Here is a 14,443-nt window from a genome sequence, read left to right as displayed (position 1 = left end):
TCTAACTATAGGGACCACAGAGTTCTTATTGATAGCATTTATTCACGAGTATCACTTTTCTTGTAAGCATAGCAGAACTCAATCCAGAAACATTCAATCATTTCAGGAACAAATAGTAGTAATTAACATATTTTATTATAACTTTGTCTTTTTTGTTGTTGTTTTTTTTGGGGGGGCCACACCTAGTGATGCTCAGGGGTTACTCCTGGCTTTGCGCTCAGAAATCACTCCTGACTTGGGGGATCATATAGGACACTGGGGATCAAAGCCAGGTTCATCCTGGGTCAGCTGCATGCAATGCAAATGTCCTATCACTGTGCTAATCCGCTCCAGCCCCAGTCTTTAATTCTTTACTACATTTGGTTATCTTAAAAACTTGAAAGCAAATTTCAAATATTAAGATTATTTTGATGGGCCTGGAGAGATAGCACAGTGGTGTTTGTCTTGCAAGCAGCAGATCCAGGACCAAAGGTGGTTGGTTCGAATCCCGGTGTCCCATATGGTCCCCCGTGCCTGTCAGGAATTATTTCTGAATAGACAGCCAGGAGTAACCCCTGAGCACTGCCGGGTGTGGCCCAAAAACCAAAAACCAAAAAAAAAAGATTATTTTGATAACATTATTTACAGATTTAAAAGATATGGTTATCACAGGTCTGTTGAGAGGAGAAAACTATTACATAAAACAACTTACTTGGAATAAAAAATTTGCATCAAAAAAATAAAATAAAAAAAACTTGAAAGCATGTTTAAGAGAAACTTGGTTACCTGAAAACATTAGAATTTCCACTTTTATCTCCATGCCTAGAAGATGGAACTTTATTTCCTTCAGTAATAAACTTTACCATTAATTAATTAATTAATCAACTAAGATATCCATGATAATTCATGAAAATTTTAGGGGAAAATATATAGTATAATAAAAGAAATAACAGATCAAAAACAGAGGGCCTAAGAACAAAGGAAAATATATAAAAGGAAGGGAAATTAACCTTAAATATTTATTGAATTTACTTTATAACAAATTCTTTTAGCTATTCAATAAAAATAATAATTTCTGCTGCAGAACGTTCCTGAAAATAATTTTCAAACTTTTTTTTTTTTTGGTATTGTGGGCCACACCTGGCAGCACTCAGGGCTTACTCCTGGCTCTGCACTAAAATCGCTCTTGGCAGTCTCAGGGAATCATATGGGATGCAGGGAACCAAGCCCGGTCAGCCTCCTGCAAGGCAAACACCCTACCACTGTATTTTTTTGTTGTTGTTTTTTGGGGGTGCCACACATGGTGACGCTGGTCACCCATTTTTGTGTGTGTGTGATGATGGATTGCTATATATATTTTTTAAATAATTTTTATTTTGACCAAAGTGAATTACATCTTTCACAGTAATATTTTAGGTACATAGTGACATTGAATCAGAGCATTCCCACCACCAGTGTTGTCCTCCCTCCACCCCTTTCCCAGCATGTATCCCATATCCCCCTTCTGCAACTGCCCCCTGGGCTGCTAGAATTAAGTGGTCCCCTCTGTGTCTAGCTGGTTGTAGTTTGGGTAAAAAAGGGCAAAATCATTCACTTTTACAAACTGATTTCATGATGTGTTTTTTATTTGTCATGGACATAAGTAAGCAAAAATGCTAATCATTGCCAATGTTCCAAAGACTGTGATTAGTCCTAGGGCTGTATATTTCCTAACCTAAAGTATACTTTCATTAGCAGTACTCCCCTTTGCAAATAACTAAAAGGGAAACCTCTTACTATTAATATCATTAAGCAACTTTCCAAAGGTCAATGGCTCATAGCTTAAGATACCCCTAATGACCTAAAAGGGTTATATACATGTACAACAATTTTTTTCTAAATAGGACTCCTATTGAGCATTGCTGGGTGTGGTTGAAAAACAAACAAAACACTAAGGATAAAATGTAATTCTTCTTATTTTAAATAATAAAGAACAAATTACAGTAAAATTTAAGAGCTCTTTAGTTAGTTGTTATCCACTGCCAAAACATTCTCTCAGAAGTAAAGTGCTTCCATATTCTTTCTTTGGGGGGGGGGGGCAGGGGACCACACACACCAGTGCTCAGGGGTTACTCCTGTTTCTGTATTCAGGAATCAGTACTATTAGTGCTCAGGGTACTATCTAGGATTTAGGGGCTCAAACCCAGGTTGACTGCACACAAGGCAAGTGCCTTACCTGCTATACTATCTCTCCTGCCCCTGCTTCCATATTCTTGACTATAAAAGTAAGTAAATTAATGTATTTTGTTTTTGAAAACACAATGTAAATTTTAAATGTTTTCTTCTAAAGAATTAAAAGGGAGGAGTTAAGAGATAGTAAAGTGGGTTAAGGAGCTTGCCTTGCCAATGGCCAATCTAGGTTCAATCTCCAGAACCCATAAGGCCCTTTAAGTTCCACTTAGTGCAGCCAGGAGTAAGCTTTGAGCACTACTAGATGTGACCCAAAAACAAACAAAAAATTAAAAGCCATAAAGTTGACATTAAAGAACTATATGGGACCAAAGACATGGTATAGACACTTGACTTTCATGTAGCTAACCTGGGTTTGATCCTTGATATCAAGTGGTCTCTTCTCCCTCAAGCTCCACCAGATAGACATTCTTAAGCACAGAACATCAAATAGCACCTTGAGAACTGCCAGGTATGACCCAAAACCCAAAAATTATTTGTTCTTTTTTTTTTAAAGAGCCTATGTGTTTTTATGTCAAAGTTTTAAATTTACTGTGTGAATAGTTATCTGTACCTGAGGTTCTTTTTCATGCTTTTGGGTATCCCAATTATATCTTTTCTTCCTCCTTGAGGAATTTTCAGAGAAATATTTAAAAGATTGCTACGTGGGGGGTTGGAGAGATAGCACAGCAGTAAGGCATATGCCTTGCATGCAGCTAACCTGGGAAGGATTCCTGGCATTCCATCTGGTCCCCTGAGCTTGCCAGGAATGATTTCTGAGCACAGAGCCAGGAGTAACCCCTAAGCATTGCCAGGTGTGACCCAAAAAACCACTCAATAAATAAATAAATAAATAAACTGTTTTAAGAAAAAGATTGCTACATGGAAGGTATTCTGACTTTTGCATTTCTATTTCCACTTTAGGATCTGCTCTCAAAACAGTTCAATCTATGCATATGGGAAGAGAGGATGGCTGCATCTCAATGAACAATTAAATCCTTCTGTCTAAATGTCTTAACAACAGGCTGCCTGGAACCCTGTGTGCTAGCACTGAGGAAGCTTTCCAGCAGGCTACATTATGTGCCTGTTGTCAAAGGTGCTAACAACAGCCAAGTCCTTCTTTAGGCATGGCTTGTGATCTGAGAGAATCTGGCCTGGTCAACAACTGTCCCCTGAAAAGCTGAATAGAAGCAGTTGCTTCAAGAAGTGTCCTCATCCTCCACTCCTGCATTTAGGAGGCCTGTATTGTTGAAATAGGAGTTTTTGAAGGAAAGGACACTTATATCTCCTCAAAAGAGATCAATGCCATGTTGACCATGTCCCTCACAGGCTGTTATAATGGAGATAGTCCACATCTACTAGATCTGCCATGAGTGCAGTCAAAAGGCAGCACATGTGTATAACAGAATATAATTTTTAGAAAAGCAATGCAGGAAATACATATAAATATGTATTGTGCTGTATGCACATACATAAATCTAGAGAAAATGCAAGTTTACAAGACTAATACGTTCAAGAAGTAGAAAGAGTCAGATAGACATCTGGGGATTGGTTGAGCAAATTAGGAGCATACTTTTATAATGGGGAAGGCAGTGGGTGGAGTTAGTTGTAAGCAAGTCCAGTATGTATTTTCACATTGCCATTCAATTCTACTGATCTCTTCAGTGACCCTTTCAAGGAAGAATCATTATCTTCAATCTTATTAAGGAATATGGATTTTAGAGCATCTAACAGAAGCGAGCTATCCCAGATATAAAGCAAGTGAAGAGTCACCTTGGTTCCCACCCCAAAGTTGCTGACATCTTTCCTGGTAGTTCCTCTACCACACCCGATGTTCCCTCATTTGGTCTAGTTCAACAAATAGAATTATAAATGTAAAATAATTTTAATCAAAAACAACTTTAGTGTTTAGGGGTCGTGGGGAGTTTGTTTTAATTTTGGCGTTTGGGGCCATGTCCAGCAGTGCTCAGGGGACAGCACAATGCTGGAAATCTAATCCAGGGTTCCTGCTGGCAAAGACACTCACAAAGACACTTCTCTTCCACAAACCTGATGGATTGGTTCAAATCATGTGATAAAGTTGTTAGAAAAAAAATGGAATGAAATAATGAACTAGTTTTTCCTATGAAGCTGTTGAAACATGTAACAATATTTTAATAGCCCAAATCTTTATCTTCAAACAAGCTTGTCCCAGGCAAAATGAGGTTCAGAAGAAGCAATAAATATGAAACAATATGTTAAAGAATGAATATGGCTGGGTGTGACTAAGATAAAGAAATACTCAATATTTTAAAAATTCTCAGTTCTTTCAAAGGACTGAAATCTCTTCACTTCATCCAGCAAAGGAATTTCTGCAAGTTTAAAAGCTTGAGATCAAGTTCACTTCTCTGGAGAAATTTATTTATGATTAGCACTTATGTTCTATAAAACATATTATTTTAACTCTTCCTTCAAACAAAATAATTTAATTCTGGGCAATCCTTTTACAGTGGCTTTTTTTTCTTCAGGAGCATCTACTACCTTCAGTCAAATAAAATTATCTTGGAATCTTCATCTTTGTTCCTCTCCCTCACCTAAGATCCTTCACTATTATTACCTTACTACTCTGCAATAAAATAGCAAGAACCAAGCACAGACCTACTCACGTAATGGCATGATTTACAGAAAGAAGGCAGGAGCAGCCCTGGTGTGTAGGACCTTCAAAGAAAAATTGGAATTCACAGGAATAACTGTCCTCTCAGAGACAGAAAAAAGGCTCACTAGATTTACTCAATCCTGCTCTCCTGTTACTTGGGCAAGAGTCAGCCTACTTGCCTTCCTTCTTCACTCTTTCCTCCCTCTCTCCCTTTTCTTCCTTCCTTCCTTCCTTTCTTTCTTCCTTCCTTCCTTCCTTCCTTCCTTCCTTCCTTCCTTCCTTCCTTCCTTCCTTCCTTCCTTCCTTCCTTCCTTCCTTCCTTCCTTCCTTCCTTCCTTCCTTCCTTCCTTCCTTTCCCTTTTTGTGGATGGTATTTCTTACATCTCCTAATTCAGGAAGACAGAATAAAGCACTGACAATTGTTTTTCGGGATTATTTTTAAAAGGAGAATGGCTATAAATACAATTCAAATTAGTGTCAGTTACCATATAAAAAGTATTTGTTTTTGTTTTTGTTTTGGGGAAACATCCAATGGTGCTCCTGGGTTTTTCCTGGCTCTGCACTCAAGAATCATTCTTCGTGGGCTCAGGGGACCACAGGAGATGCCAGGGATCAAGGCCAGGTAGGGTATGTGCAATGCAAGCATCTTACCAGCTATGCTATTGCTTCAGGGCTGAAATGTTTTTCTTATTGAAAAAAAAAATTGTGGAAGTACAAGTACCTCAACTAGTTTCTCTTAAAATAAGAATTGATTTAAAGTTATATAAAACTTCCATTTTCTGACTTTAACTGTGGAAAAAACAACAAATGTATTATGAAAAATCTTATAGCCATGGTGTTTAAATAAAGTAATTAATAAAAAAAAAAGAATGCTAAAATATCTCATCCTGGAGACTGGGATTTCGTTAGAAAACTTAGTGGCAGAGATATTCATTCTCTTCATTTGTGGCTTTGTGGTCTGAGAAGATCCTTGTCATGCTTTTTGTTTTTTGTAATTTTGTGTATGCTCAGATTTTGTCCAGCATATATTTTATCTTGAAGAATGCCCCAAATGCTGTAGAGAATGTGTCTTCACATTTGGGATATAGAGTGTTCTAAACATGTCTATTAGACCTAGTTCTTCAAATTCCTCACTTACGGATTTTGGGGCTTTTAGTGATGTTTTGTCTTGCTTACATGTCCAGTGACGATCTTTTAAGGTTTATTAGCTGATGCTTGGTAGACTTTGCAGAAACTTCTTTTGGCTTATGTATGTTTATGAGAGTTAAATCCTCCTGATCTAGTGATCCCTTAACCAGTACTTAATGTCCTCCCTATCTTTAACTACCTTCTTAGTTTGAATATAATTTAGTCTAAAATCAGTATGGCTATCCCTGCTTTATTGTCTGCCATGAGCCTGAACATATTAAACATTCTAAACATTAAAAAAAATGGGGGGGGGGTGATAAAACAAAGAATAAAACTTCCATTTTCTCCTTTTTTTTTAATGTCAATAGCAACTACTAAAATATCCTTAAATCAATAATCTAGAAAAATTCTTAAAATTAGCCTTAACACTGTTAAATTATACCCATCGTTCTATTAAAATTTTCCTATTAACAGAGAAAAAATTAACACAAATGGTAGATCTCGCTCTTGGGTTTCCTGCTACCCAACTCAAAAGTTCCCTAATAAGGGCATCTATTAAGGTTAAATATTTAATTAGTACATCATTCTATTAAATGTTTTATATGTATTATCTCCTTTAATCTTTACACCAATTCTAAGTGGTAATTGTTATCATAAAGTCATTTTTATCCCCATTTTATAGATGAAGAAACTTGAGCAGAGAAAAGTTTGATAATTCTCCATGATTACTCATCTGTAAACCAGAAGCTAGTGCTGAATCCCCGAACAGTCTGGACCCAATACTCGATGGCCAACCATACAATCATTGGTTTTCATGGCTATGCTTATTTAATGAGCTCTTCTTCCTTCACTAAGTCAAGTGCATTGCCACTATTCCCCAACACAAATTCAGACTCACATCTCTCATCATTTTCACTGCTTCCCTCGTCCTCCCGAGTCTTCTGGCACACATTGCTAGCCTTCTTTTGATGTAGACCAAGACATTGGTGTCTCGTCCTGAAAAGGGAGATATAACCAAAATTAAAATTTTCAGAACCAAAATTATACATAAAATAAAAGGGAGAAAAAGAACTTTCAAATGAGCAGCAAGAAAAAAATGCTGAGGTCTCTTCCATACTCTTAAAGGAGAACCTCAGAGAAAGCAGACTGAGGTTTCTTTGGCTTCTCCTTACAGCCAAAAGCACTGACAGCTTTGCTAATAGAAGAATGCATAGAGAAGAAAGTCAAATACTTAGACTTCCAAAGGTCAAATTGTGAGAGTGATTATTAGTCCATGCTTTTGAGCTCCATGTTGAATATCTGATAAATAAAAATCATCTGCCACAACGTGCTGGGAAAATGATCATACCCACATTGCATGCAGTTTACAAGCAAGAATTCCAGCCATTTTCAAGTGTGCATGCTTTTGGTAAAGATACAAAGAGGTGAATCTCAGGTTGCATCCTGATGAACTACTTTTTTTTCTTTCTTGACATTAAGTCTGGAGAAGCTTCATCTTGAACTTCTGTTTCATATTATTCTTTCCCTAACACTAGTGACATCATAATCATCTCCAGGTCCCCAAAGCAGTTGATTTTAGATGGCAATATAACACATTCCAGATATGACAATAGAGTATGTAACAAAATGAAAAACTACTCTAGTGTTAGAGAAAGCATTGACAAGCTAAATAGTTATAACAAGAGTCACTAAAATGGCTCTTAAAAAGTACATTAACAACTTCTCATTTTAATCTTTTATTTAATTATACGTCTATTTGGATATGTTTCCAGACCAGTGAGAACATGCATGTGCTTAATCCTCAATAAAAGCACTATGTTTTAGAAAAATATGACACACCTGTTATAGATTAAGTACATGTATAATATGCAGCTATTAAAAGATGTTAAGACAAAAGTCCTAACATTTCAAATTTTAAACAATGAGAACAAGATGTGTGATGAAAATTTGCCAAGTATCTACAAATTATTTTAAAGATGTGATTATATTTTTTGGATAGATTTAGGCAATAAGTTGAAAGGATTTAATTGGCAGAAGAAAATAAAGAGAATTTCTTAAATTGTATTACAGGGTATGTAATGTTAGTATTAATCCTTATTTTGTTCACAAAATAAAAATTTACTACATAAATCTTCAAAATTCATTGTATGACATAATTTTTGAGATAAGCTAGAATAGTGATTTCTAAATATCATTTATAAATGATTGCTAAATATTATATATTTCTAAATATCTTATAGACTCAATTGAAAAATAAAAATATCTCTAGGTACTAAAGCAGGGTCTGAACATGTTCCAATACAGTACCTTTTCTTTACTGAATCCAATTTTCATGCTAAAAATATAATTTTATACTATCAAAAACAAAAGAATGACATTCTTAGTCTCCAACATATAGGAGGGGAAAGTGAAGTAAGAGAAATTTCACTTTTTGGAAAAACATTCAGGGTTGGACACTCAAGCACTCCTTTCCCAAAAGACCCATTCTATTTCAAATTAACAAGTCAATGGGGTAAGGAAATCCCAGAAATTATTTTGTTGTATTATTCTTATACTATTCCCACAATATATTGCTGACTCTGATATAGTGAAAAGTAGAAGTAACTTCTTTTAAAGAGCTAACAATTAAAATAAGCCATTATTTGAAAAGCTAAAAAATTAACAAATTAGGGATTTTTTTTCTCTCTGGTCATCTAGAACAGCGCTTCTTAAATAAGAGCTAATACTGACACAACCATCAATAGCTATTAATTCTTAATTATCTTATTTCAATATATGCTGTAAAAGGCTCATTAGATAAAAATGCTAATAATTTAAAACTAATGAAATTCTGCTTCCCAATTAGAAAAAATATAGGACAGAGTTTCAACTAATAAGAATTATGTAAGAACCCTGGAGAACAAAGTTTATCATGTAAAGTCACTAACATTTCTGATGTTAGGATTTATAGGAAGAATAAAAGACTGCTCACAAATAAGAACAATAATAAAACTATACATTAATTATATACTGTAACTTTATGAGAAGGAAAAAAATGTAATTTAAAAAAAAGGCAAATTAATATACTCGTAAAGGAGAAGAACATTGTGAGCCAGCATGAGCCCTTATTTAAATAATGCCATTGCAATTCTGACCCAATTGTCAACCTGGAGAGAATCTTACTGTGTTGGGCTTCATACTGGGATCCATGATGCTGGAGCTGTTGAGAACGCCGGTAACAGCCGTCCCCAGCCTTCAAGGCCTGTTTAAATAGCTTTTCTGCTTCAGCAATGGTTGTCGCTTCCTCTTCAGCCAAGAGAATATAAGCAGTAGCACACCTGTCCATTCAGATAATAACTACCATCATTAGCAAATCCAAGAATATTGCAATATCTGTTGGCATACATGCAGAAGGGTGAGGAATTATGCCAAAACATGCAGAGTGGCCAGCTGGTTCATGCACCCCTATTCATGGTGGTGGACACAAAATAATGATACAAAAGAAACATTTGTATTTTAGCTTGCAGGATAGGATGTGCAATGTTAAGGAGCATGGGGCTCACAGTACAGACTCAGCCCCTTATTAGTGCATCATTTGGGGCAAGTTATTACTCTGCCTCCCTGAGGGAGAACAACATGGAATCTATCTTCTCAAAGTGTTGTTGTGAAGGTTAAGGAAGGTGATGCATGTATAGTGCTTAGTACAGTAGCCAGCATGTGGCACATGCTCAATAAATGTCAGATAATGATGGTGATGATAATAGGTTCTGCTAAAAATCTCCCTCTGGCATACTGTTAGAGACACTATAAATTATCTATTTCTATTTGCTACACACAGAGTCTTGTTTCCTTAAGGATTTCTTCAGAATTAGAAATTCATTCAGTTAGAAAAGTCCTCACTGAAAAAAGCAGCGCTTCAATACTTCATTACAGTAGCACTGATTTTCAATGTCAGAGAAGAGCATTAGAAGAACCTACAGATAAAATTCTTTTTGAAGAGCTAAAAAACTGATTCAGTCTCTAACTAACAAGAGTAAAATCTTATGCCTTTAGTAATAATAAATAGGTGGTGTTTCCACCAGCCAGATACCTGTTACAAGTCATCTTACTAATTAGAAGTAGGATACCCAACATGTTCTTGACTTATATTACTAATGGTTTATCTCCCAAACATAGTAGAGGAAGCCCTACTGATTGTTTAGTATATATTAAGTACTGTACCAGGCACTTAACATATATCATCTCATGTAATCCTTCCAACAAACCCCTAAGGTCAAAAGCCAGAAAAGTTAAGCAGTTAACTAACAAATGAGGGAGAAGTCTTGGAAATGTAAATCTTCCAAATCATATAAGGAACAACTCTCTACCAAAGAAAGGGAATGTCACAGGGAAATGGTAAGGCCAGAGCAGATCCATAGAGATCCATAGTTGATCCATAGAGAGCCCTGTATTTCCTTCTCACTGTCTCTCTTGTGGTCATTTCCTTACTTATCAGAAAGTTCCAGCAGACCACAAGAGAGAAAAATAAGCAGAAATCAAAACCAAAAGTCACTTTCACTATATATCAACCATCACAATCAGAATGGAAAAAGAAGGTAAATTTAGTAGCTAATGTTAGGTTTGGGATTATTCACTTATTCCTGACAAGGGGGTCTCCAAAGTTCTTTATTAAATTCCACTAATTTCAGGCAGAACTAATGAATGCAGCTTTACAATAAATATGGTGATATAGGAAGAAAAATTCCCCAACTGAAAAAAAAACAACTGTAAAACCAGTTTCTATTAAGGGCAGTCGATAGAAACTTGAAAAGATGTTGAAACTGCCCCATGATTCACTCAAGAACTAACTGGGATAGGCATCAGCAAGCAATACTTAAGGCTCCAGATGCCAATGTATAAATATGGGACAAGGGTAATGAGGCAAATTTTGATATTATTATACTGAGTGGAAAATGTGATATCTGAGGAATTAGCTATAAGATTACAGTGGGGAGGGAATAGTGGTTGGGACCTCAAGATAGGTTGGGGCCAATTTGCTTGCTTTGTTTATTTATGTTTCTTAGGAGGAGAGGCAGAGTAGCACTACTGGCCAAGAAAACATATATCTATGTGTAAACTGATGAGTCTGGGGGAGAAACATGCTAAGAGTTTGTGAGTGGAGGAAAAAAAGAAAGAGCAATAGAAGTGCTAATGGTTGGGGAATACAGAACAGACTGCTCAGCTCAATGAAAGATATAGATGATGCATCCTTGTCACAACACAACACATATACAAAAAGCAAGAAAGTGTGATGATGGGGGTGTCAACCATCCAGATATATCTGCTAGAAGTCTCATTTGGTTAGAAGTAGGGCACTGGACAGGTACTTGACTTACTTTGGTAACAATTTTATCTCCCAGATGGTAGAGGAAGCAATTAGGGGAACTTCAACTCTGGACCTAATTCTGACCAAGAAGAAAAAAATAGTTGGTGAAATGAAAATTGATAGGAACATTCAGAGAGAGTTACTATGTCATTTTGGATCTCAGTGCAAGGTGGATTTCAAAAATTCAAAGAAAAGAAGCAATGATTTAATGGCATGAGACTCAGAAGGAAATAAATGATTTTAAAAGGTTGAGTAGCTTCCAAATGTCCAATTGCAACTGCAGTAACAAATAGGAAGCAAAGAGGTAACCAGTCAGCAAAAACAGGGCTGTAAAAGACCTCCCACAAGGTCAGATGTCCAAAGCACATGTGGAAAAAGATGGAAAGAGGCCATGAAATGAAGGATTATAAGAAAGTGAAATGAATTCGTAAGAATATCAGGAAGGCTAAAATTCTTAATTGGTTGAAGCTTGCAAAGCAAAATAAAAACAAAACAAAATGCTAAAGAGACAACCATCTACTTCTTTTTAAATTGCTTAAGAACCTATGATCACATCCATTTCCCCAAAACTATTATCAAAAAAAAGCAAAAAAGACAAACAATACAACAAAAACAACACCAAAATAAGGCACATTTATAGCTACTAGCAGGAGATAAAAAATGAATGCAAAATGCTAACTCCTACCTAATTTCTGGCTTCTCCATTAAGGAGAATGATTGTCAGAGAGAAAAAGGAAGAAATTAAAGCTAAAATGAATATAAAGATGCAAGATAGAAAACAGTTGACCTATTCTAAGTGAATTACTAGATTGGGATGGGAAAATCCCAAGAAATCAACAGACGTAGAAAGGCCACACCACTGCTCTCTGTGGAAAGTTAAGAAATCACAAAGAATGGAGAGGCACAAAGAAGATGAGATGACAAACGCAGAGTAAATGCTCAAAAAAGGTAAAGAAGACGTGACTTCCCTATCTATGGAACTTGAATTGGGAAATCCAAGTGCTTGGAAAGAAATTCTAATAGATGGTCTCTAGAATTTAAAAAAAGAATGTAGTGAACAATAGAAGCTAGTTTAAATCATTAAGAGTAAATAAACAGGCTGTACCAGATTTTATTCTAATAGATTTACTACACATTAAAAACCCAAAGCTAACTCTGGCATTCTTAAGATCAAAATAGAGAAATACAGGCTGAATCACAGAACAACTGGGCATCATTGTGACTGATTAAACAATACTAAAGGAAGATGATTCATGAAGACATGAACAAGGGTTCATGGTTTCTATATGTCATATTACAGGCCTCTATAACCCTGTCCCTGTTTTAGTTTGTTTGGTTAGTTTTTTTTGTTGGTTTTTGTTTTTGTTTTCAGAAACATGAGAGGACATACAGAAGGCAGGTATATCAAAACTTTTTAGATGACAAGAAACAGGGAAATAAATATGCTGTATAACAGAATAAGAAATCAAATAGATCAACAAAGGGCAGGATTTCCAACTCTCCAGTGAATTTTTTTTCCCTAAGATCTTTGAAGAAGAGTCAGTAACCTTCTTCAAAAACGCATAAAATAGTTTAACAATGAATATTTGGCAGGGAATGCCGAGGTGATTCAAGCACCAGATGGGTGGTTGAGCTAAATGACCTTTAAGGTCTCTGCCAACCATGAACTTTTATGAGTCCAATTTTAAGAATCTTTGTCATTTTCTGAGACTTCCAGATGAGGCCTCCCAGTCTTCCTTGGAAACCCATAGAATGGTTAATAACATTGATGACAGAAGTTTCTCCATCCCTTGACCTTGAAGTATTTTTTAAAGTGTAATTTTTTTCAACCTTACGTTTTTATTGTTTCCCCCATGAATAGATATTTTACCTAAAAATATGATGACACAGATGAGCATTCTGCATCTGAAAATATAGCCCTGTCAAAATGCTTCAGATGTGTGGAACTGTTTGGTTTTATGTCCTCACAATCTTCCAGGGATAGCCCTTGAGTGAATTAAATACTAAGCATAGCCCTAGAATCACTATCTACAAGTGACTTAAAAAAAAAAAAAAAAAAAACTACCTCTATACACATAGATAATCTTCAAATTTTTTTCATTAAATTATATCCTTAATGTAGTTCTTCTCAACTTCAAATACATTGCTTAATATAAATGTCTCAGCAATGATAACTAAATTTTTCTGCGAAGGATAAGCCTTCCTTTCTAAAAGGAAGGTTTTCTCACCACTTACTCATTTATCTCTAAGGCCTCGTGGGCTGCAGAAATCCGAGCTTGGGGATTTCTTTCTCTCCAGGCTTTCTGCATTACTATTTTGGAAAAAGAAAGAAGGAAAAAATAGGTCAATCAATAATTAGGAAGACTCAATTCAATGTAGAATGACAGCTAATAGCTTTATTACATAACAGCCTTTTTAAAAATATATAAAGCTTGTAATAGGCAATAGCTTGAATTATAGAAAATTTCACTTACCAAGGACATCACATTGTTTCTAAAATCATATAAATATATTCTAATTCACTATTCCAATATCCTTTAGTGTTTTACAAACGTTCTGGTGTTCATAAAACTAAAGAATTGAATTTATACACCAATCTACAAAGGTTTAACCTTAATTAAGGTTTCTTAATCAGGAAAAGGCACTAGAAAACAATTTAGTATTTATGGGGTCGGAGCAGTGGCATGGAGCGGTAAGGCATCTGCCTTGCTGGCGCCAGCCTAGGATGGACCGCAAATGGATCCCTTGGCGTCCCATATAGTACTCCAAGCCAGGAGCAATTTCTGAGCACATAGCCAAGAGTAACCCCTGAGCATCACCAAGTGTGGCCCCCTCCCAAAAAAAAAAAGAAAAAAAAGGATTTAGTATTTCTAAGTGTCTGCCATAGAAGCAAGCTGGGGGGACAAGGCAGCACAGAGAATGGGAGAGAAAGTGGGGAAACTGATGGCAGGAATTGAACACTGGGTGTTGGAACATTGTATGATTGAATTTTTTTAACTATCAACTTTATAGCTCTGCATCTCAAAGTCATTTAATTAAAATAAAAAAAATTCAGTATTGTAATACTTGGTCTATAAAAAAAGTAAAATATTAAAAATAATTAGTACTTTGGGGCCTGAAGGATAGCATGGAGGTAGGCGTTTGCCTTG

At 35.8% G+C, this 14,443-nt stretch overlaps 1 protein-coding gene across 5 annotated transcripts in view; it reads right to left on the bottom strand.

Annotated features, from left to right (window-relative positions):
* ST7 (suppression of tumorigenicity 7) overlaps positions 1-14,443 on the bottom strand; it is a 300,688-nt gene that overhangs the window by 89,462 nt on the left and 196,783 nt on the right. For 3 of the 5 annotated variants that reach the window (XM_049771031.1, XM_049771034.1, XM_049771033.1), the window contains exons 6-9: positions 13,530-13,605; positions 11,305-11,373; positions 9,113-9,267; positions 6,849-6,946 (exon numbers count right to left, since the gene is read on the bottom strand). In XM_049771031.1, the coding sequence (XP_049626988.1) occupies positions 6,849-6,946; positions 9,113-9,267; positions 11,305-11,373; positions 13,530-13,605 (398 nt within the window). The remainder of the gene's footprint in view (positions 1-6,848; positions 6,947-9,112; positions 9,268-11,304; positions 11,374-13,529; positions 13,606-14,443) is intronic. The other 2 variants (XM_049771032.1, XM_049771035.1) reach the window with 1 other exon arrangement.

The sequence above is a fragment of the Suncus etruscus genome, chromosome 1 (genome assembly GCF_024139225.1).
Source record: "Suncus etruscus isolate mSunEtr1 chromosome 1, mSunEtr1.pri.cur, whole genome shotgun sequence".
Classification (NCBI taxonomy): domain Eukaryota; kingdom Metazoa; phylum Chordata; class Mammalia; order Eulipotyphla; family Soricidae; genus Suncus; species Suncus etruscus.
Note: the sequence above shows the minus strand (reverse complement) of the source record. Positions and strands in the feature narration are given on the sequence as shown.